This window comes from Rousettus aegyptiacus, unplaced genomic scaffold (genome assembly GCF_014176215.1).
Source record: "Rousettus aegyptiacus isolate mRouAeg1 unplaced genomic scaffold, mRouAeg1.p scaffold_m13_p_5, whole genome shotgun sequence".
Taxonomy (NCBI): Eukaryota; Metazoa; Chordata; class Mammalia; order Chiroptera; family Pteropodidae; genus Rousettus; species Rousettus aegyptiacus.
Window position 1 is genome coordinate 4,961,677 of NW_023416308.1, and position 23,132 is coordinate 4,984,808.

Consider the following 23,132-nt stretch of genomic DNA (forward strand, 5'->3'; position numbering starts at 1 on the left):
TCATGTAATGCCATGACTTTGTACATTGCTTTTTATATTTTGTTAAGATTTTAAGTAAAATGAACCCCTGGGAAAAAAGGTCAAGTGTAAAATATATAGCTACCTCCCTCACTTTGGAGTCTTTTTATATTGTAAAATTTTCTTTAATAGCCTTGATTTTCAGATGTGATTTTCTGCAGTTTACTGAAAAAAGAGTTTAATGGAAGTAATGCCAAAAATTATATATTATCTATATCATTGAGTAGTAATCTCTCTCTACTGTCAAGAGAGCCTGGGTTTTGAGTGGAATGAGGTGGAAGATGTCTGTTCTTTGCCCCTTTAATTAGCTTGTTACCTGCACAGACAAAAAAATCTAGCACAAAAACAGTTACATAACATCTTATGATGCATGCCTCTCCCTCCCCCAAACCTGTTTCTAGTCAGTTATCACCTGACAAACTAGACTTTTGTAACATCTTGTCTTTGTGAAACCATCAAATCCCAAAGAAATGTTAACCAGAAGCAGTTGTCCTTGAGAGTTTGTGAAGAACTCATAAACAAAGGTGGCTGAGTACATCAGTAAACTTCAGAACTGTGAACAGACTTCTAACTAAAACCAGAATAAATTTGGCTCTTGGAGCTGAGTCAGATCTACCCACAATAATCTAATAAAAACTCAAGTTCATTCCAAAATGTTCCTCAGTGAATGAAAATGGGCTTTCACCAAGCTATTTGTGGCAACTGGCAATGCCCACATAATTTCAAGAAGTCTTTTCACATGTAGGCCAAAGATTTACGTATCTTATGCTTGCACTGATGATTAACACCAAATTTCACATATTCCTAACAAATGCAGATGACTAGAGAGAACATTTATATATGAGAGTAACTGTAAGTCTGCTTGGGGAGGATTGAGGTTTTTGGTTCATTCATTCAAATGCAGCGGGGGGTTCAGGTCGCGAAGGCATCACCACCAGTGAGCACCTGGATGCGGCACCAGTCTGTAAAGGAGAGTGACACTGTTTGATTGTACTTGATTTGGATTTTAGAATTTGGATACAGAATGCTAAATGTGAATGACATCAGTTTTGGTTCTTCACTCCATGCCACTTAGAACAGCGGTCCCCATCCTTTTTGGCACCAGGGACCAGAGCTCCCGTAAGAAACCAATGCCTGATGATCTGAGGTAGAGCTGGGGTGGCGATGGTAGCACTGGGGAGCGGCTGCAGACACACATGAAGCTTCGCTCACTCCCCTGCGCTCACCTAACAGGGCACAGACCATTACCTGTCTGCGGCCCGAAGGTGGGGGACCCCTGATTTAAAAGATGTAAAAGCCTGCTCAGCTAGGAAACCATCTATATCTTCCATTCAATTATCAGTCCATTTAGACAATTTTTTTGAGGAAGCTAAACTGATGTAGTAAACCAGCTGGTGAAAAAAGGGCCTAGGTGGATAAACTAGTCAGACAGAAAATAATAGCTTCAAAGTATGGAGTCAGTGCTAGACTAAGAGGCTTAGAAATAAGGAGGACAGACACCAACAAACTATGTCAAGGGCTGGTGTCTTGGTTACGATTCGAATTAAAAGGAATACACAGATTAGTATAAATACTATATTTATTAAATATCTTTACAGTTTATTTAAATGTATTTACAGAACTATTCCTGCATAAGTTATATTTCAGACATCCAATTCAGGTCATTGCCTCTTGAGTAAGACAAATAATGATAGTCTCAACAGAAAAAAGCAGCTCATTAGTATACACAAATTCAAATATGCTTCATTATTTAGCCATCTTTGCCACAAACTACCAGCTAACAGTTAAAATTTTCACATGGATACTGTCAATTTTTAGTTGAGAAGCTCAATTGTACAAAGAATTTAATATTTTAATGAATAAAATCCAAATGTTTTCTGCTTCACATTTTCAGTTTTATAAGCAGATTTTGTTTTTTGGCATTGTAAAATTTGTTAGATGCAAAAAATTGTGATCGTTTCCAGGGAAATTGGATGCTGTAGCTTCTACCAAAGATAGCTGGTATAAGGTGATAAGAAACCAAGGACTTATTCAAAAGTACAAACATTTACAGTTCTAGCCAATCTTGTCGACAGTCTCCAAAATTCTCAAAACTGACTCAGTAACTTCCCACAATTCCTGCTTTAGTTACTCGATGTGGTAGGTTGGTGGTACTGAGGTGGTACTGAATGAAGGTGACTGTTCTGTCCAGAAAGATGCAGCAGATAGGAGAGGTCACTCTCCTATCACGCAAAGCTTGAAATCTAGTTTCTAATCTAGACACAGCGCAACCCCCAGACATGCACACCTGGAATGGATTCTTTTGTGATTTAGTACCCATCAACCATGTCAAGCCAGTACAGTAATTCAGGACAAATAACTTGTTTTCCTCCCTCATTTCTTCTTTCAGTTTTTAGGAGCCTATGGACTCTACTGCATATCTGTTCAGTAAAAATTTTTTTTTTTGTGCGCAGGCAGCTTAAGTTCACAGGAAGAAATAAGGTTCTGATATGTTTAGAGTGCACATTTTAAAACAGAACAAAATAAAAATTTCAAGCATGTGATAAAAATATTGATTTTTATAATACAGTATTGCTTTATAAATATAGATGGAAAAGCTATAAACTTTACTGGTCTTTGGTGCATCCAGGGAGGGATAATTTGCCATTTGTAAATTAGAAATCCAAATTCTCTTTTGTTATAAAAGTCCATTACATGAGGCAAATGTGTGTGGTTTTTTTTTATACTGCTTGATTTAAAATACAATTAACATACACACACATCAGGTTCAGAATCAGACCCACCAAATGGTATGTCTCAGTCATACTCCACAGAGACCTGAGTCCTGTGACCTGGAAAATCCCAGGATGGGTCGGATACGGCCTCTGACCACTGAGAGTGGAAGGAGAGTTACTTGGTAAGCAGCACTCCAACTGACCACTGGCGGTCATAATATTAAGTGCGTAACACAAAAAGGACAGGGAAAAAAAAAGAAAACAAAATATTTTGTGTCACTAATCTACAGGCCAGGTCCAAAGTCAGTTCCACTGTGAAACTCAATTCTTGTCATATTCAGCATCACTGGTACAAACTCACTGTTGAATTCTAACAACCATTTCTCAAAAAAAGATAAGCTGATTAAATGAGTTGTGTAAAATCACCGATCTAGCTTTACAAAGATTGTGTTTGATGGGTTAAATGAGAGCGGAACAAAGCCAGTGACTTAACCAGCATTGCTCTACCAGGAATCGAATCTAGGCATCGGAAAATTAATGCGAAATATATCCAGATCATAAGGCTCCACACCTCTGACCAGAAATAATTAAAAACCCAATAAAAGAACTAGCATCATCAGCCCAAGTATAAATGTACTCCTTCCAACAAAACCCTTCTAGATGCAACTTTCTTTACTTTTTAAATACAAAGAGTCTGCAAATAGTCTGTGCAAAATAAATACCCCACCACTTGCCACTCATGCGTCCGTGTTTTATCATAGCACAATGGGTTCTCGTTATTTAACCAGTCTCCCCCCAACCCCCACCCCATTCCCCATCTCCTCTACCGAAGAATTGTTTTGTCGAGTTAGGGTAGAGTTAAGGCATTCTGACGTAATTAAAGGTGATTCAAAATAGATATCTAACATTATGCCAATTTAGGAATAGTAGATAAATTACTGAACGGCTTACAAATGAATAACTCATTCTTATTATAAATGAAATGCCTGTTACAAGCATGATGCATTGAAATATAGTAATGACATGTACATGGTACATGTTGAACAATTTTAAATAAAACAAAAGCTTAACAGTTACTCAAATATACAGTACAAATTCACAAAACAAAATTTTTTAAAACAAGTTGAGGTAACCTCAAACATAAGTTTTAATGCAATAAACCAGGGAGTAATTATCTCCTTTAGAGAAAGAGACTTTCTATATTCTCCTCAAATAGATTCTCATCAGGTTTAATTGCATTCTCATCTATACACCAATGTTACCTGACTTATATATAAAACATGGCTTTAATTTAAGGATTGCTAAGTATATATATTTTTCTACCACCAAGTTAATGAAGGAAAAAAACTGACCCAAAAATATATATCTTTACAGCAGTCGAGTTCTACGTGAACCTTAAAAAGAAGTTTGAGCTTGTAGACGATGGGAAAACTGAATGTGGGGTAGTTTTATAAAGAAAATATACACTGCAACATGGCTATTTGGAAACTGTAAACATTAAGCTTGATTCGGAAACCCCTAAATTTCTGTGTAGGGCAAATGCAAATGTCAGATCATCACTAGGAGTTTTCTTCATGGACTCTTGTGCTGCTGGCCACTGCCCACGGAGCTCTTTCCACATGGACTCCCTGAATTTGGTGCATGCTGCACAGAAAGCAAGGCTACTAATAAAATGTCTGAGAGAGACTAGGAGTAGCGTGACCACTGAAAGCAAAATTCAAAGTAACAGCTGTCCATTCTCAACCCATCAGGCCTATAGGCCTAGAGTTCCCACACAGGGGTGTCATATCAGACAGCTGGGAGAAATTTCAGCCATAACATTAAATTTTTAGGCTTTGAGGAGTTTTATAATCTTGAGTAATATTTCCATTAAAAAATTTGGGTGAAGAGTCTCCAGCACTCCTCCTGCAGACCAGGCCACCAGTCTGTGATTTGGACTAATCAATAAACTGCCAAAACTTTGATCACAGGATCACAACTGAACATCTTTTAAAAACCATGAAACATTTGCATCCATAGAACCAAATTGCATTTTTCTTCCAAAAAAAAAAAAGCTCCTGGGATCAAGATTTCCTCATCCAGAGCAATCTTTAAGAGCAGAATTATAAGCCCCTGAAAAATAGGAGTTTATAATGAAAACATAAAGCCACACCTGATCATAACAAAGACTGTATAGTACATGTGTAACATTTCCTTTGATGAATAATGTGTTTCTAGTAGATGTACCATAACATACAATTTGTGTGAGACTTTTAAAATCCCTTTTACACACTGTAATTGTGAATTCAGTTTACCAACATCACTCATTTTCTTCAATATTTAAACCAGTTTTGAAAATAGCCATTTTGGCTTTGAAAACCTCCATCCCATCATGGAAAGGACAAAACGAGAAGTGAAGGCCAATCTTCAAATCTTGATTCTCTTCAGAGCTGCTGGCAGATATGAGCTAGTGAACGACAGTAGTGGTTCTCAACAAAGATCTCAACGGGGTCTCAAAAAGACAGGCAAAAGGCTTACATCACCAGCCATTGAGATCAGTGGCAAAGAAACGTACGTGGTCCTGCCAGCAGGATCAGCACACCCGGCAGGGAAGAATTTGGGATGATGGAAGAAAGGCAGGAGTTGACACCTAGGCGAGTCAGTCTGTGTACTCAGCCACTATTGAAAGAAGGACGGTGATGTCATCTGGCTTTCCACCTAAAATGAAAATGAAAATTTTCATGTATCTTAAAAGGAAATGTCAGTCAAAACTGTAAGACTAAATAACTACTAGAAGACAAATGCTCGAAATTCAGGCAGGTCTGGTTTGTCAATATACTCTAGTAGAGAAAAAAAAATTTTTTTTGAGAAAGAGAAATAAAAAACATAAGAAATTACATGTAATTTAATTGAAGCTTAAAAAACTTCTTCCCTGCTTCTTTATGACAAGAGCACTGTTAAAATGGCCACCATATCCTCTGTTTATAGCAATTACAGTAAAGACAAAATCTGGTTAAGATAAACACTGCACCTGATGAGAAAGTTATATGCTTCTACCCATAATCCTAATTTCAAAAAACATATCCACTATTTTGAATCTAGGAATAGTCTTGTACTCTAATCTGCCAAACGGACCAAACAGCTATGGCATGTGCTTTTTCTTATTTTAATATTTCCTAGCAGGAAATGCTTTACACGTCCTAATATTATATTAGCAAGAAACTGATCAGCTCTACTAGTCCTGATATGCTAAACACCGACTTGTCACCCCAGCTCTAAGACTGAGCTACTGGCCTGCTCCTGAAATTATATATCACTTAGGAGAATGACTCTTCAAGCAAGAACATCGCTTCCCTCTTCAAAACCTGCTGTGGTAATTTGGCAGGCAAATACTGTCAACAAGTCTCACAAAGCCAGAGGAAGGAAGCAGCGAAATGTCAGGCCCACGAAGGGCAGAACGTTAAACTGCTGGGAATGTTCAGGCAGAGCCTGGTGGCCTTTTGGGCTCAGGTCCAAGCAGTGCAGTGATGGCAGCAAAGGGCTTCAGTTTCCACCTGCCTCTGTGGCCAGTGAAGTCCAGTTCTGAAGGGCACCCTCTGTGGGGAAGCCAGCTGACCTTGCTCAAAGCCACAGGGTCACAGCTTGGAGAGGACACCTCAATAGTCTCACCCAGTGCTCTAGTTTACCTCACCCCATAGCCCAGAATGTTCCCATCTTACTATGTCCCCAGTTAGTCCCTATGACCTTCCTAAAGAATGCTTACCTCTCACATTCAATCCGTTGTCACATGCAAACTGTGCGAAAGGTGACATATAATTTGGGTCATAGGCCAGCTCATGAGCTTGTTCAGCAATGCTTCTTGCTGTCTGTTGTATACTCTCATAATTTGAATTCTAAGATGAAGGAGAGTTATTTTTACCATCATGCCTTACATGGTTTCTGTATTCAAGGAAACTTCCCACAAATATTGCGTTTTAAGACAGTAACATTTATCTAACCATAGTTCCCACCACTTGTTTTATTCCAGTTAGAGACATCAAAACATTACACCGTGACTAAAACCAGTGAGACCAACAGGCAGCCTGCATGAGTTGTCAATCAGAAAGTCTTTTGCCATCGGCCCTGAATTCTGGATTCTCACTTTTGCTTTTTTCCCCCATCTGAAACTCTTAAGGTATTTTTTCTAAAATAAGATGAAACTGAAAAGGTGAAATTTGATGGTATAAATGCACCCCTGGGACAACCAGTTTACTCTCTAAGTAAAAGCTGCCGTTACCCTACTGAAAATACCTTTAGAATTTTATAACATGATGAAAGAGCCCTGCCTAGCTGTATAATTTTGAGGCAAACCCTTACCTTGCTGCTTCCACTTCATCTGTAAAATGGGGATGGGAAATAGGTCTATTTTGGCTCTAACATTCTATGATTTGGAATAGTTTCAATATAAATAGTAACAGGCCTGTGCTTCAATGTTACCTCCTTGAGAGGCCTTCTCTGACCAATCTTTCTAAAATAGCAGCTCTCTCTATTCTCCCTTCACGCTGCTTTATTTTTATTCTTATTTACCAACATTATATCATATTCTTTCTTTGTATTATCTGCCTTCTTCAATTAGAATATAAGCTCCTGAGGCCAGTGAATGTGTCATTTCTGGCTACCATGCTGATACATGTAAGTACCAGGCCTTGACTGAAACCCACAGAGGCCTGGTGCTAAGGATTTCATATACATGGTCTTAGTTAACCCTCACCACAACCCTATAAAACAGGGCCTTTTGTACCTCCATTTTTATAGGAGAGGAAAATATTCTTTAAAAAGTTTAGAAACTTACTCAAAGTTATACTGGTTAGTAGTAAAAACATGACACGAGACTAACTTTTACCAGAGTTAATATTTTTACAAAGCCAGGAGAATAAGGAAAGACTGATTTTCACTTCCTCCATTCTCTGTATGGGTCAAGTCTGAACCGTGTTCTTACTGGTGACAGCTCAGATCACACCAAGGCCCCTAGCTGCCTGCTGCCCAGCCTGCTGCCGTGGTTGGCTCTGTTGGGAGGACTGCCTATCTTTCCAGCCTCAAACCCTGCCGGGTTTGTTATGTGAATAAAAGGAGAAAAGGACAACTAGGAGCCAATGCTATGAAATACCATTAAAATATAATAAAATACAAACAAGAAATTTCCTCATCTGGACTTTTCCTACCTTTACAATTCCACTAAAGGCTTGGGTAATAAGCCTCTTTTTCCCTCAAGTTCTCCAACTGTGAACATTTCCATTTACAATTGCTTAAAAGATTAGAACTATTATTATTTTACTATATCACGAAATAGTACCTTCTAAAACCACAAAGAGAAAATATAATTGAAACAAGAAAATTCAACTGCTCAGAGAGGGCCACTGTTTCCAAAGGCCAACCTGAGTTAATTACCTTTAACTTTTTTAGTTCCTGAAGGATCATATAATCAGGCATGTTGTCAAAGAGTCCATCTGTTGCTGTCAGGATAATGTCTCCTAACTGGACATCAAAAGATGTGCTATCTGCAGCATCTGGGCTGTGACAACGACATGACAGGGGCAAAGTTAAGAGAGACCTTTAGAGATACCATTCAAAATTTCCAACAGGTGCTACATTACAATGTAATGAGGCCTTAAGAAAATCTAATTTAAAATAATGAAATCAATAATAAAAACCAGTCATTCTGAAATTCCTAACCTGGAAAAAAATTAAAAACTCTAATATATTTCAAAAGCTTAACTGAAACTTTTAAGTAAAATAGTTTGATAATTAGGCACATGTGGTTTAAAAAGAGGGAGGGTCCTCTGAGTCAGATACTAACATGCCTCTAAAATCCTAGTGGAAACGAGTATTTCCTAATTTTTTAGAGCCACATTCCATCCTCTCTTACTCATTTTCCACCCATCAATTTCCCTGCAGGCTGTATTACAGTGGAATAACTAAGCACTACAGTGGAGAGCATGCAAATCCTGAAGGATTCATTCATGGGAAATACCTGCAATGGCATTTCTTAGTGCTAGTAATTACTAATATATTACTGATAACATTATATTAGTGTTAATAAGTAGTACTCTGGCAGAGTAAGGACTATGTGTTTCCCAGGCCTTACCAAGTGCTCATCATGCATAGGTATTTATTTGTTAGTGTGCCTGGCACATAGTAAGTTTCCAATAAATACCTGTTGAATGAGTAAATGAATGAAGAAATGAAGTGTGTGTAGGGGACAACTCTCTAATATATTGTTAATGAAGACAGGAAGGTACAGATTTGTGCGTGTATGCGCGCATGGGAGATCCACAAATACAGATGCTTCTATATGCAGACAATAAATCTGCAAAGAGCCAAAGAAATAGGTAGCAGTGGCTGCCTCTGTGGAGAGCATGTGTGGCTGGGGACAGGGATAGGAGGTAGGTTTCTCCCTACATCTTCTTGTATAAAACTTTTAAAAAGACAGAAGATTTTCTTCCTCTTACACCTGATGAAAGCACACATAAGAATGGGGGGAAATCCCAGGTAGGGAGAAGAGAAAAGATCATATATCAAAAGAGTTAATGCTCCTCTCCACCTCAGAGGCTGATGCTAAGCCACTTCCAGATGTGAATCACTGCTTCTAGGCCTCAAAGGTAAGGGAAAGGTGAGATCTGTCTTAACCTGTAATTATGGAAAAAGAACCAGGAAAAAATTTACACACTGACCAGGAAGGGAGGGGTCAGAACCAAAGCACCCTGAGCTTGACAGAAAAACTCTAAAACTTGTGTAAGCGACATGTTATAAAATTTGTGAAGAGAAAACATATACATACACAGCCCTCTCATGCCTGCTAGGGACTTACACGAAATGCACTGAGAAAATTTCTGGTTCCTCTTCTCTTGAATGAGGAAAGAAGTGGGACGTCTAAAAGTTCTGTGATGAGCTTTGGCAAGGAACAAACTAACTTTCACTTACACATTTTTACAATAAATATTTTGTAAAAACAGCTACTAAAGAAAAATCTATCAGGTTAAAATAATATTTTATAGATAAGATGGACTAATAATTAAGAAAATAACATACAGCAGGGGAAAAAAAGAGTGGAAAACTGGTGGAAATCAGGTTGATTTCTTCTGTGGAAGAATAAAAGAGAAACAATACAAGACACTTCACGTTTGCTTGGTCTTTGGAAGCTGGTCAGATTCTAGAAGTTGAGATTGACGAGCAGGCCGGCACTGAAGCTATTTCATGCTGTGGTTCACTCCCCAGAGTGAGTGCCCTTCGCTGTTCTGCCTGAGAGACTTACTACCACTGGACAGTTTGTCCTCCTCTCCAACACTCCCACCCGTGAGCCTGGTGTTCTGCCAGCTGCGACTGTGCCCATTTAGATTGAACGTACTGTGCTGCTGGAAACTTTTGACTGCACTGAAACTCGAGCTGAAATCACATGCTAGCAAACTGTCTTCGGGCTCCAGGGAAGCAACCTCCACCTTGCTGGCAGGACAGGCCAAGCGCTGCCCTATCCAGACTGGACCGAATATAGCGTCTGAGACACGGCAGGGCTGCTCCAGCACTCAGAAGCCAAAATAAGAGGAATCCAAAAAAAAAAAAAAATTAAAACACTGATCTTCAAAAACTGTTAGCTGGGCTTAGTATCTCTGTCAAGGCCTTGGGGTTCCTCAACTCTCCCCACTCTGACATGGCTAATATTAATGTGCATTATAGCCAACTGAAGAAGGGCCCATAATTAAATATTCTTCCAATTATGGTAATCTGCCTTAATCTGAAAGTTAAAAATTCTTCCCTCTCCCTAGGAGTCAACAATAGACTTAAATGGGCAATACTGAATACCTAATTATGTAATATGTTCATTCCAGTTTAAAAGATGGAAGTAATAATCATTTTATCTTAGAGTTTAAGATCTGGCTTCGTAACAGCAATTAAGCAGAGACAACAGGCATTTGCTAGAATGCTTCTATTTTTACAAAAGCTTCATTATCCATTTAACGACATTTTATAAATTGCCAAAAATGTTTATGTCAGGTCCTATAAGGTTGTTATAGGCAGTGAAATCCGAGACTTAGACTTACTCTGTACTCTGACCTTAGAAAAGATAAACTGTAAAAGTTGATTAAAAAAAGTATCGATGGTCTTAGAAAGTTCTCTGGACAATTTAAAAATGAACTGAGAGACGATGTCAGGAAAAAAAAGAGACAAACACTTCAATAGCATTATCACAGAACATATCCAAGACCTCTTGACGATTCCATGCAAGTTAATTTGGCTCTGACATGTTCTATAAGGACTGCAAGTTCTACTTGATGAATGTAACAGGAAGCCCTGAAAATTAGGAAGTTCATTCTGATATAAAAGCAGGTGCCTGTTTGCACACTTCCCTAGCAATGTGTGCAAAATCTTGTACAGGCAATGACACACATAAAAAAATGACTAATTTCTCCTGCACAATTTAATATGTACGACCATATGCACCATGCAGTCTTGGTATGAAAAACGAATACTCTGTAAGCCTGAAATAGTATTTTCACAGTCTTGTCAAATTATTGGGCATTTATCAGAATTCAACTTGGCTGCGGTATCAAGTTCAAGCAAAGTATGTTTCGAAGTGAAATTAAAAGGTCCCCCTGGTGAGAACATTCTCAATGTGCCTTTTTCCCACTGTAGTTAACGGGGCTGATAGGGAACCTATGGGTGAGCCATGTCCTCCTCACACTTAATGGCAGAGAGGGGAGATTACCTGTCACTCAAGACGACTCCCTCTGCTTCGGGTGGTGCAATTGAGAGCTGGAACGGAGTGTTGAAATAATGCTGCTGCTCATCTGATCGGTGCACAACTTCGCCACCCCTGACAACCAGAAAGCCTGAATCGCCCAGGTTTGCTGTGTGCAAGCGGTGGCTAGTTCTGTCCAGCACCACGATGCAGGCAGTACTGCTACCTAGAAACAAAAATGACCTCCGTTTATTTTCTTTTACTAGGCTGCCTTTGTATACACATTTTAATTAGATTATCCCAAAGAGCGGCATGCCACAATTTGAACCTCCTTTGCTTAAAAAGGACCTTTCTTAGCTATGTTCCATATCTCTAAGATAGTAACATGATCAGGGTATACATGGTAGGGAAAGAAAAAGAGATTTAGGTTATATATAGTAAGGAGGCCACTGATGATCTGAATTCTTCCACTTGCAGAGACAAACAGTAAAAATGGCTAGTATTTAACCACATTATTTTGTTTCAATAGTGCTATTAATTTAATGCCAAATGCTCAAAAGCACCTTGTTGAGATATAAAGTTTTAATACTTAAATGCCAGAATATTACATTTTCCTGACATTTCTCATTAGTCACTGGCAAGAAGCCTTCTCCACAAAATTCACTAACATTTAAGACAGGGAACATACAACAAATTTTAACCAGATTTTCATATGTTGAAGTCATGATATTGGGGACTGACTCACTATGTAGTAACAAAAACAGTTTTCCCAGGTAGCTTTGTGTGTTCAGATGGAAGCGACCAAATTCCAAGTAGAGAGCAAAAAGCTTCCATGTAACCTTTGTAGCACACAGCTTGAATGATCTTCTCTGAAGTGAAAGGCTGTTAATACACTCGTAAGATCACTTTCGACTACTAAAATTTAAAACTATCTACAGAAAAATGGCAAAATAGAAAAATAAGCAGTTCACCAAGAAATATATGAAAAATGATCACTGTACTACTAACAACTTTGCCCATTAGCTTAACAAAAATCAAAAGAAGATAACGCATGGTGTTGTCAAGAGTGTAGCAAACATGGTCACTCTCATTCCATGGTGATAAGAGAGTAAAACTAAACAACCTTTCTAAAGGGCAATACGGCCCTGGAAAATGTGCATACCCTAGCAATTCCACTGGTGAGAATTTATTCTAAGAAAATAATTAGAGATGCAAATAAAACTTAAGTACAAAAACATTGTTTAAGATCAGGAAGAACTGGACACAAACTCAACATCTAAAATTAAGGAATTGGTTAAACAAATTACAGTACATCCATACAATGATGGGCTGTACACGTTCACATAATACTCTGTTGTCAGCCTGCCTGCATCTGAACACTGGCCCTGTCACCTACTAACTCTGTGGCCTGGGCAAATTACTTAACCTCTCTGTCCCTCAGTTTCTACATCTATAAAAACAGGAATAATAGTAACTACTTTACAAAGTTGTTTAACATTAATTAAATCATGGCAAACACTTATAACACATAAGTGTTACCTTCTTAAAATTTTTTTATTTTATTATTAGTTTCAATTACATAGTACAGTGGTTAGACATTTGTACAGTTTATAAAACAATTCCCCTAATCGCTCTTTCTCTCCTTAGGCTCTCCACCTAGCTACTGCATTACTGTTGACTGCATTCCCTATGCCGTGCTCCCCATCCCTGTGACCATCTATCAGCTACTAATTTGTACTTCTTTACCCTTCACACCTTTCTCTCCCAGCCTCCCAATCCCCCTCCCCTCTGGTCACCACCAGAACAAATAAAGAAGTGTTAACTTTTTGATAGCCACTAAAATTATGTTAGAGAAATAGATTTGAAAAGGAAAGATAAGTGAAACAAGTAGATTATTAATATTAAAATTTCTTTTAAAAAAAGTAATACCAAACTTAAAGAACTATACATCAAAAAGTGAAATTTATTAAAATTTTTTTAAAAAGCAAAAAAGGAATAGTAGGCGAAGGCTAAACTGTTACAAAGACAGTTAAAAAGCAAAATGAAACAAAATAAACAGGCTGTGGAACTAGCTGTACTAAATCCCAGTGCTCCATCATTTTCTAGCTCTGTGACTGCTGACAAGTCACTTATTCTCTCTAGACCTGTTTCTTCCTAACAAAATGGTGAATAAAAGTACCTTCCAGCCTTCCTCATGGGGCTGTTTGTAAGCACACAACAAATTCAATTCATGTTACCATTATTCTATGCACAAACGTACATAGAAAAATATCAGGGAGTATAACCACTAAAACAGTAGTAGTTTTCTTAGTGGGATTATGGGTAATTTAATTTTTGTTATTTTCTCTAAGTGACAATATATAACTTAATACTTAAAAACTCTTAAGCATTTATCTTACTATAAAGAAATGCCATTTCCTTGTTATTTGCAGGGTGTGCATGGGTACTAACCTGACACTAATGTTAAGCTATCTAGTCCCTATTCGTTAAACATCAAAGAAAAACAGAGGTACTGTAACTAACTGGAAGTTCTGTCAGATAACCTATTCCACAGTTAATACTAGAGCTAAGATCAACAATTACCTTTCCTTCCTAACTCAATGCACAGAAATTCTAATCATTTATCATTAATAGGATCACACAAAAAAAGATCTGAAAGCTGATGGGATTAATCTGAAAATGAAAGATGACAGACGAGTAGCACAGCCTTGAAATTTTTGCTGCAGTAAGGATTCTTGTTGATTCATTATTACTCAATGACAAACCCAGGGCTACCCTTGTGGCAGTAACCCGCTGACTTAGAACACAAACTTTAATATGCAAAGCAGAACCAACAAAGGCAAGCCCAGCCGTTTAGAACCATCTGGGCCTAGAATATATAGTCCTCTGCCTCTTCAAATTACTGATAGTCTAATACTGGGAGAAGACCTCATCATACTTAGGTGTTTAGAGAAGAATAAGCAGGCAAAGAAGAAAAGAGGTAAACTGAGAACAGTGTTGGATGTTCGGATGACTGACCAGTTCATATAGGCACTCAAGCAAATCCCTCATGCTTAAATGGAAATATTTTTATCACCTAGCTCCTTATTTTGTAAATTACTACTAAGCTTTTTGTGTAGCAAACAGAGAAATAAATAACCTTAGTATGGCTCCTCAAATTCTTAAGATATGTTGGCTTTATAAGCTCTAAATCCACTTAAGAGTTTCTGGGGAAATATATGTCAACAATTAGCCTGTGATGCCAAACCACATCTAAAAGTAGCTAAAAATTCTCAAGAAATAAGTGGTTACTGCTATTAGTTTGCCCTTTATATTGAAAGTGTTCTAGGCTTTTTAGCAATTGCTGGATTAAAAAAAAAAGGATTACCTTATTTTGTAAAATTATCATTATTTGAAATTATCTGGGGTTCAGTAAAACTCAGCGGATGCCTGCCAAAATATGCTTATTTAGTTATACTTTTGAGATATGTCGATTAGGTGAGAGAGAAGTATATACATGTCAAACATGGTAAGAAGGATTATTTCAATACATCGTTTAGGAGAAAAAATTATATTTAATCTAAAACAACTTTTAATATGTACTTAAATTTATTTTATTAAGATCTCTGAGTTACATGAGGATAAACAGGAAAGGAAGTAGGGATAAGAAAGAAACAGCAAAAAGAAAGCTTTCAAAGTGCAAAATTGAGACAGTTGCTATAACTGGTTATTCCAAGTCACGGTAAAAGCATGGGGAGTGTTGGCAGAAGATTCATGGGAACGTGCAGGAGTCAGGGCCCTGGAATCTATGTCTACAGGTTCTGTTAGATGTTATACTATTGGATCTTTTTCTGCAATGTCCTCTATTCACTCCACAAGTTTCTCGAAACTGCATGAAGCTTTAAGTCACTCCTTTTCACAAAAAAAGTCTCTCCATTTAACATGTGAAGCAAGGGGGTCAGAGGTTAAGTGGTTTGCCCAAAGTCATATGGCAAGTTGACAGTGGTGTTACAATCTAGGATGTTTCACTGTGCCAGGCAAGCTCCAGACTGCATATCCAAAATAGCAGATTAAGACAAAATGGTGTATTGAAACCTCAAGACAAGATTTCTCTTTAGTTAAAAAGAAAACAAGCTGATTAATTACAGCGCGGAGAAGATAGAAGATGGAGCATGATGAAAAGAACCCCTTCTTACAAAGAGTTTAAATTGAAGGTGAAATTTTACAATGTGGAGCTCTCCAGTAACACTGAACAGAGACAAATTTTAAATGTAGATGGTGACTAGGAGGGAGGCCTTCTAGTAACCAGAAAGATTCTGGCAATTAGCAAAACTTAATACCTTTTCTGAAACTCTGCTTAGAAAGTTGGGTAAGTTGTTGGGTAAGTTCCGAGGAAACCAGATAAACACTAGGTATTTGTATATTTTCTAATGAAAGATTAATAGGGATCTATTTCGTGCCATGTTATTTTACTAACTTACCAGCTAACTGCTAGTAGTCAGGTTGCCTATCTGCAACCTGAACCCCCCCACAGGTAATCAACTGAATTTTACTTGCCAGACCCCATCCCTTTCTTCCTCTCTTGGAATGGAAAAGAATCATTATCCTGAATTATACAACCACTTGCTTTTCCTTCTTCTTTCATCATATTTTAGAATCCCTAAACAATAGTTTTACTTTTTTTTCCCTGAACTTGAAATATATGGAACTAGACTGTTAAGTGATATTCTGCAATATCTCCTTTTCCTTCAACATGCAGCTGACTATTGTATGAAGCTTTAAATAATTTCTTCTCAAAATGCATTTTTCTACAATAGCAACTTTTAGGTTGCTCCCAGTTTTCTACAAACAATGCTACTATGAAGATTCTCTTAACTACTCTTGATACACGGATAAGTATAGGCCTAGAGGAAGAACTGCTGGGGCATACTACCTGCGCATGTTTAATTCATTCTGTAATTCCAAATTGTTTCCGAAGTGGCTGTACCTATGCACATTCCCTCCAAGTAGTAGTATTTTGGTTAGCCCACAGTGTCTCTATCACACTCTAACAGGAAGAGCCTCAGGAAAAAAAAAGCTAGGTAGGTAAGTGATTTTCTTGGTTTTGTTGTCAACTATCTCCTGGGCCTCTTTAGAGAGGAAAACACATAGGATATCTACTTACCAAGCAAAGGTACTTTATTTTGCAGCAACTCACAGTAGCTTGTGGTGAGGATTCCAATGGGATTACTCGGGACAAACCGTCCTTCTTTTACCAACCGTTCGCATGTCCGCATTAAAGTCCCTGAGAACTGAGACGGGTCAACTCCATAGTCTCTCCATCCTCCTACACCATCTGCAACCCCTAAAAAAAAAAATTTACATTTGAAGGATGTTTTTACCAACTTCTCAGGAATTTCTGTCTCTTCCTGATAGTTAATTTTACTACATACTAGTACACATATTTACCCTGAAATTTAGAATAAAAAGTGCTCAAGTTTAACATGTTATATACTAATACTCCTAAGCCATATTCTCTACTTAGAATTTGATCTTTCATATATTGATGTATAAACATGTGAGCTACCACAGGGTGGCATTGCCTACCAGCCAATAGTTAAATTTTAGCAAGATTATTGTCTTTGTATAGAATATTTGTGTTATTAATCTTTATTGTATTTTATAAAAATGAAAAATGATCCTTTAAAAAGAAAGTGCTGATGTTAGAGATGACACAACTAAGCCAGAGCCAGCAATCACTGAGAATACCAAAAGCAGCAAACTTTTAACTTCAAATATTAGTAACTGTAAAATAAAGAACAAAATTTAGAATACATCTCATTCGCTTTCCTCTTCCCTAGAGACAACCACTATCCTATACAAGGAGCTCTATGCTTTCCAATACAACAGCCACTACCACATGTGGCTATTGAGCCCTTAAGGTGAGGCTGATTCAAACTGAGATGTGCTCTAAGTATAAAATACACACTGGAATTTGAAAATTTGGTATGAAAACAAGGTAAAATATTAATTTTATATATTCATTACATGTTAAAATATTTTGGATATAATGTGCTCAATACATTAAAATTAATTTTACCTGTTTCTTTTTATTTTTAATTAATGTGAATAGTAGGAAGTTTAAAGTAATATGTATGGCTCATATCATGTTTCCATTGGACAGTGCTAGTAGAGATATTTGGGTCCATAGAGCTGTTGACAAGTTCTAAGACTCTTTTATCATGAGGAAACTAGTGTTCGAGAAAGTCAATAAGACATCAAAGTCAACATCATACCATCTCCTATTCAACCCCTTTACAAAACACCAAGCTAGTTGTTCAACATTAAAATCAATTTGTCTGCAAAGAGGAAAAAAAATGTCAGATATGTACATCATTAAGGTTTTTAAAGACCATATACAAGTCTTTCTGAAAGGATCTATAAGAAATATTCATAGTAGTTGTTCTGGAAATAAGGAACTACAAGTAACCAGTGAATAAATTGGAGAGTTTGGCTTTTTACTTCATACTGTTCTGTATTGTCTAAATTTTATTTTATAATGAGCATGTATTGATTTTATAATAAAAATATTAGAAATCTTATCATTTTTAAGGCTTTCTGAGCATGAAACATCCTCCCCACATACACATTTACATCTATTATACATTCAACTTTCACAGACATTTTAAACATTATTTGGTACAAAAGTAGGAGAGTGCCTATAAGTGCATCACTGAAAAACTGGCTTAATGTGAAACAGATAGATGAAACTATTTTTTTAATGATGGCATTTATCAAAGAGAAATGAAACACATCCTGAAAATATAAGAGGAAAAGAATTAGAAGACAGTAAAGAGGGTGACAAAAAAATTATCACTATTGGGGCAGCAACTTTCTCCACATTCTATGACCAACCAATAAGCAAAATTTGATTTTAGAGCACGATTCCATATTAGCTGACTAGATAGGATATCTGGGATTTGTTTCAAAATAACAGGCATTAGGAGAAGTGACGGAGGAGTAGATGAAATAAGATTGGCCATGAATGAATAACTGAAGTGGAAAGAGGTACACTTATCTCTCTACTTTGATATATATTTGAAATGTTCCTTTATACAAAGTTTAAGCAGTAATAACGATAATAATGAAAAAGAAAAAAGATCTTTCTGTCCGCCGTGGAGATAGGATGAGTCTGGAGCCTGTCTCAGTTCAGCTGTGACGGTGGCAGTGCGGTCAGCGTGCAGGGATTTGGGCTCCAGTGACACAGAAGGCCTTACAGGTGACCTGGATGGGAGCGGGAGGCAGTTGTGGTGGGAGAAAGAGAAGCACTGAGGACGACTGAGGTCTATCCTACCAGGGAGAAGTATCACTTTTCCTCTGTGTTTTTCAAGTAGTCATGAGGATATCTGGAAATTCTTAAAAAGAACTTAAGCTATTTTATTTAATAGGAATTTCTTTTGAGGAATTCTTAATCTTTTACTGGGGTAAGATTTTACCATGATTTAAAATGCAACGACTTGCGTTAAAACACAGAATGCAATTATAATTCTTGCAACTTGATCTGATGAATCCTTCATTCTTTTCAAATTACTGCCTGCTCGAGGAAATAATTTCTTCTTAACCAGTCTCTGATCAATACAAACTGGTTTCATCTACAAATGCCCTTTACAAGAAAACCACTAAAATCTGAGATAATGTTGAGAGCTGATCCTGGCACTCACTAAATAATCTGTCAGCAGGTTAGAGTCTGACCTGACACCGCCCTTCAACATTAATCAGATTTCTCCCAGAATAGAGCGCAACCTTCAGGCACCTGTTTGCTTTTTATATGGGGGAAAAAGAACTCAGATGAAACTCCACTGGCCCAATCTCTTTAGGGGAAAAAGAGATTTAAAAAGCATATAAAGACTTTTCAATAAAGCTTTGAAAAAAGCCTTAGTTACTTACAAAGAACAAGTTATATAATATGAAGAGTTGTATTTGGGATTAGAATCAGGCTAAAACCAGAATAATCTACCAAACGTACATTTGAAACCTAGTTTAATTCCTATCAGGCAGTTATTTCTACAAGTAAATGAATACTTCCTCTCTTGCACAGGCAAAAGCTTTAATCCACAAAAATTGAGAACACCTTTTAAACAGTGGAATTAATCCAGATATAAGGGGAAATAAAGGGATATTTCATTTAGAGGTAAAGAAAAAAACTGTTAAAGGAGAGATTACTTAAGATACCAAAGATACTGAGCAGCAAACATTAAGATTTATTCCTACGAGCAAATGGAGGCCAAAGAGAACAGCAGGTAACAGAGGGCTGAGGAAGATTAGTTCTGCCTCTGAAAAGTTCACCTTCTAGTGGGCAGCTAGACTACTCACTTACAGAACTACAGACCAAGAACCTTAAGCTTTATGCTATAGACCTGCGTTGTTCAACATGGAAGCCACTAGCCATATGCAACTATTGAATTCTGAGGTTAGTTTGGACTGAGATGTGCTGCTAAATGTAAAATACATTCTGAATTCCAAAAATATAGTACCAAAAAAAAAAAGTAAAAACATAGTAATAATTTTATACTTAACATGTTTAAATAGTTTAGATATATTGGGTTAAGTATACTAATTAAAATTTATGGCATCTGTTTAATTTTACTTTTTTAAGTGCAGCTACTAGAAACTTTATGATTAAATATGTAGTTTACCGTATGTTTCTACTGGGCAGCACTGCTATGGACAATAAAAAGTCAAAAAGGTTTCTGGATAGAAGTGATATAATCCAATCTAAATTTTAGAAAAATAATCCTGACAGCAGTGAGTGGAGAGAAAGAATTGGGAGAGGTTAAGCAGTTAGGAGTCAGCTGTGAGATTTTAGGTTAGAAATTTTAAAAAGGTAAACAGACAATCACTAGAAATGCCAATGAATAAATTCAAAAAGACACCTGGGCTCTATTATCGATAGGTTTTATAACAGGCTTCTAAATTTCAGGAATGAGTATTGATTAGATGACTCCCTAGTTGAGAAGAGGGTGGAAATGCCTCCAGAAGATACTGAATTCTGTCTCCAGTATGCTGAGTTTCAGATGGCAGCAGGGCATTTTTGAGAAAATGTTCTGTATGAAATCAGGAATTATCTGTCTGCAGTTGGAAAGGAAATAAGAGCCAGATCTTTGACAAAGATCAAAATTGGATGAGATGTTCAGGGAGATTAGAGAGAGTAATACGTTCAAGGAGTTAAGGGGAGATCTTATCTTAGAAATGAGAATTCCTGGCCAAACAGCTCCTTTGTGAACCGCTTCTTACTCTAGGCATCAAATTATAATTGCAGATATGATAACTGATTAAGTTTAAGGAAAAGACAAGTAATCCAGTTTGTCAGAATATTTTAGAGGTGAAGAGAAGGTGCAGCTCACAGGGTGGCCTGAGTTAATAACTGGAAAGGCTTTGAACGCCAAGATAAAGAGTTAGCACTGAATATAGAAGCTATTTCCTTTAATTCACTGTAATCATCTTATGTCTCCATTAATAACAGTCTGTCAGCACAATGTCTAGCTTAAGTGTTTCCTTTGACCCAAAATCCAATTAAAACCATTATTAGGTTAAGATAATGGTTACATATCTGAAATAGCTGAGTAAAAGGCTGAGAGGAGACTATAGGGCAAGGAATATTCCCTTAGTTGTACCATTTATGTGGAAATCTCAGTTTCATAAAGTAGGAAGTAATCAACTAGAAAATATTTGATTTTTATATACTATTTTGAGTTTTCCAGACTGTTTTTCTAAAGAGAGAACTCCAGTGTGTCTCTCATCATTTAAATGTATCTTTTTATGTGAAGAACATTTTAAAATAATTTTTTAAATGATTTTTTAAAATTATAGTTGACAAAAAAATTCTTAAACAGCCAATTTTCATTTTTCTAATTATTTTTTCTTTGCCTTAGTTATAACTACATAAAAACAAAATTTTGCTGTACTTCAAAAAAAAAATCACTTAGTTTTTTTTATTAAACTCTGAATTTTACTTAATAGCTTTGTTCTAAGCCAGAAGTTCAAGGAAAAAAAGTTTGGTAAGTAAAATGAAATTATAGAAGCTTAAAAATCCTACCTTTCCAACTGTATATGGCCACCTGTGTAGTTGCAAAGGCTCGCCTTAAAAAAGACTAAACTAAGCCAACATCAGCCTGATGTTGTCCAGCACTGTCCCCCATTATCAGCCATCAGTATGAGGCTACCACTCTTAAACCTTTCCTACTACAGTGATCTTCAGATTCACATACAGTTAGTTACAAAGCAAACATTTTGCAGAAGAAAGTGATGACCAAGGAATACTCAATTTCAATTTTAATATAAGCATCGGTGAATAAAAATTTGACAGTTTTATTTTACCCAAAAATAGGGTCTGGCAGAATTTCAAATATTAAGTAATACCTAAAGGTGACAGCTTTATTCTTTGCATCTTTGCTGACCTCAAGGCATTTTACATCCAGCCTCACCCTCTCACATCGAGCCTCGCCCTCTCACAAAGCAAGAGGGTTCTACAGGGATTGTTTTTCCATCAGTGTGAAACATCTCCTGTCTACTGAGATAGGTACTTGATAGTGAACTGAAATTCCAGAGGGGAAACTGAATAAGAATCTGGCTGGATCACAAGAGCTGAATAATAAAAGTAGCAGGAGACCCTCCGTACTCAGAGGGATAGGATATCTGGTTTTACACTTTCTGCAGTGAATGTTCATCTAATGAGGCAGCTGGTTAGGCAGTATTTATTGCAGTGCTACAGTCAGCTTCTTTTCAGATATCAAGGCTCTTCTTCAAATACTATCATCTAGTATTCTCAAAGCCAAACTTATTATAACTAGAGAAAAATGAGATCAGAGTATAAATTCAATTTCTATCAAATGGAACAGATCACACTTGTATCAACATTTCTAAAGCTTCAACTATTTGGGCATTAAAAACACTCCCCTGTGATTCAGGACAGTGAAATGTATCTTCAAATAATTATTCCAAAAGGAACAAAATGCAGGATTACTCAAAAAATATATTCAACAGTTGAGCTATTCAGAAAATTACAATTTGCTTTGACTAACAGTCCTTTCAGTTCTCTAGAGGTGAAATTATATAAATTATGATGTTGTTCCTGCTGTAACAAGCAAGTGGTATATTCCCTTTGCAAGAAGTTTCCCCAAAGCAACCGCTCTGCATTAATCACAATGAAATCCACATCTTCTTCTCTAGAGACTAAGTCTACGTCAAGAACTCAAGATCTCTAGGCGGAAAAGCTAACGCAAAAGCTGAAGCAATGAAGCCGAAAGGATGGAAAGGAAAAAGGATTCAATCTGATAAAATGTGTGAAAATGCAACCTATAGGCAGAAGTCAAACTCTGCTAAAGAAATGGAACCGTCCAGGACAGTTAATGAAAATAAAAAAGGGACTCAAAGCAGGAATAAACAATCCATTTTATGTTTTAGAATGCCAAACAAAATTGCTATTCCTTTCTAGCTTAGTAAACATGAAGTTACTTAATAATTAATCAAGTTAAAATGCATATGCATACATATACACACTCATATCTATCATCTAGAATACTTCATTAATTAGAGATGGTAATTTTCAGACTATTCTGGGGTGTTGCTCTGTCTTAAAAAGCAGTGAAAAATGCTGAAAAGAGGATTAGGAAATGACAGTGTGAAGGCAAAAAAATTCAAAGTCGACCTTTTAAAAATAAAAATGTTCTTCCTTAGTTTAGCTCTTCTGT

General features: G+C 36.8%; 1 protein-coding gene across 1 annotated transcript in view; it reads right to left on the reverse strand.

Moving 5' to 3' along the window:
- Positions 1–1,579: 1,579 nt before the first annotated feature.
- PPTC7 (protein phosphatase targeting COQ7) overlaps positions 1,580–23,132 on the reverse strand; it is a 34,249-nt gene continuing 12,696 nt past the window's right edge. Inside the window, exons 2-6 of the mRNA XM_016149673.2 lie at positions 16,568–16,747; positions 11,452–11,650; positions 8,139–8,262; positions 6,475–6,604; positions 1,580–5,429 (exon numbers count right to left, since the gene is read on the reverse strand). Coding sequence (XP_016005159.1) covers positions 5,371–5,429; positions 6,475–6,604; positions 8,139–8,262; positions 11,452–11,650; positions 16,568–16,747 — 692 coding nt within the window. The 3' untranslated portion in view covers positions 1,580–5,370. The remainder of the gene's footprint in view (positions 5,430–6,474; positions 6,605–8,138; positions 8,263–11,451; positions 11,651–16,567; positions 16,748–23,132) is intronic.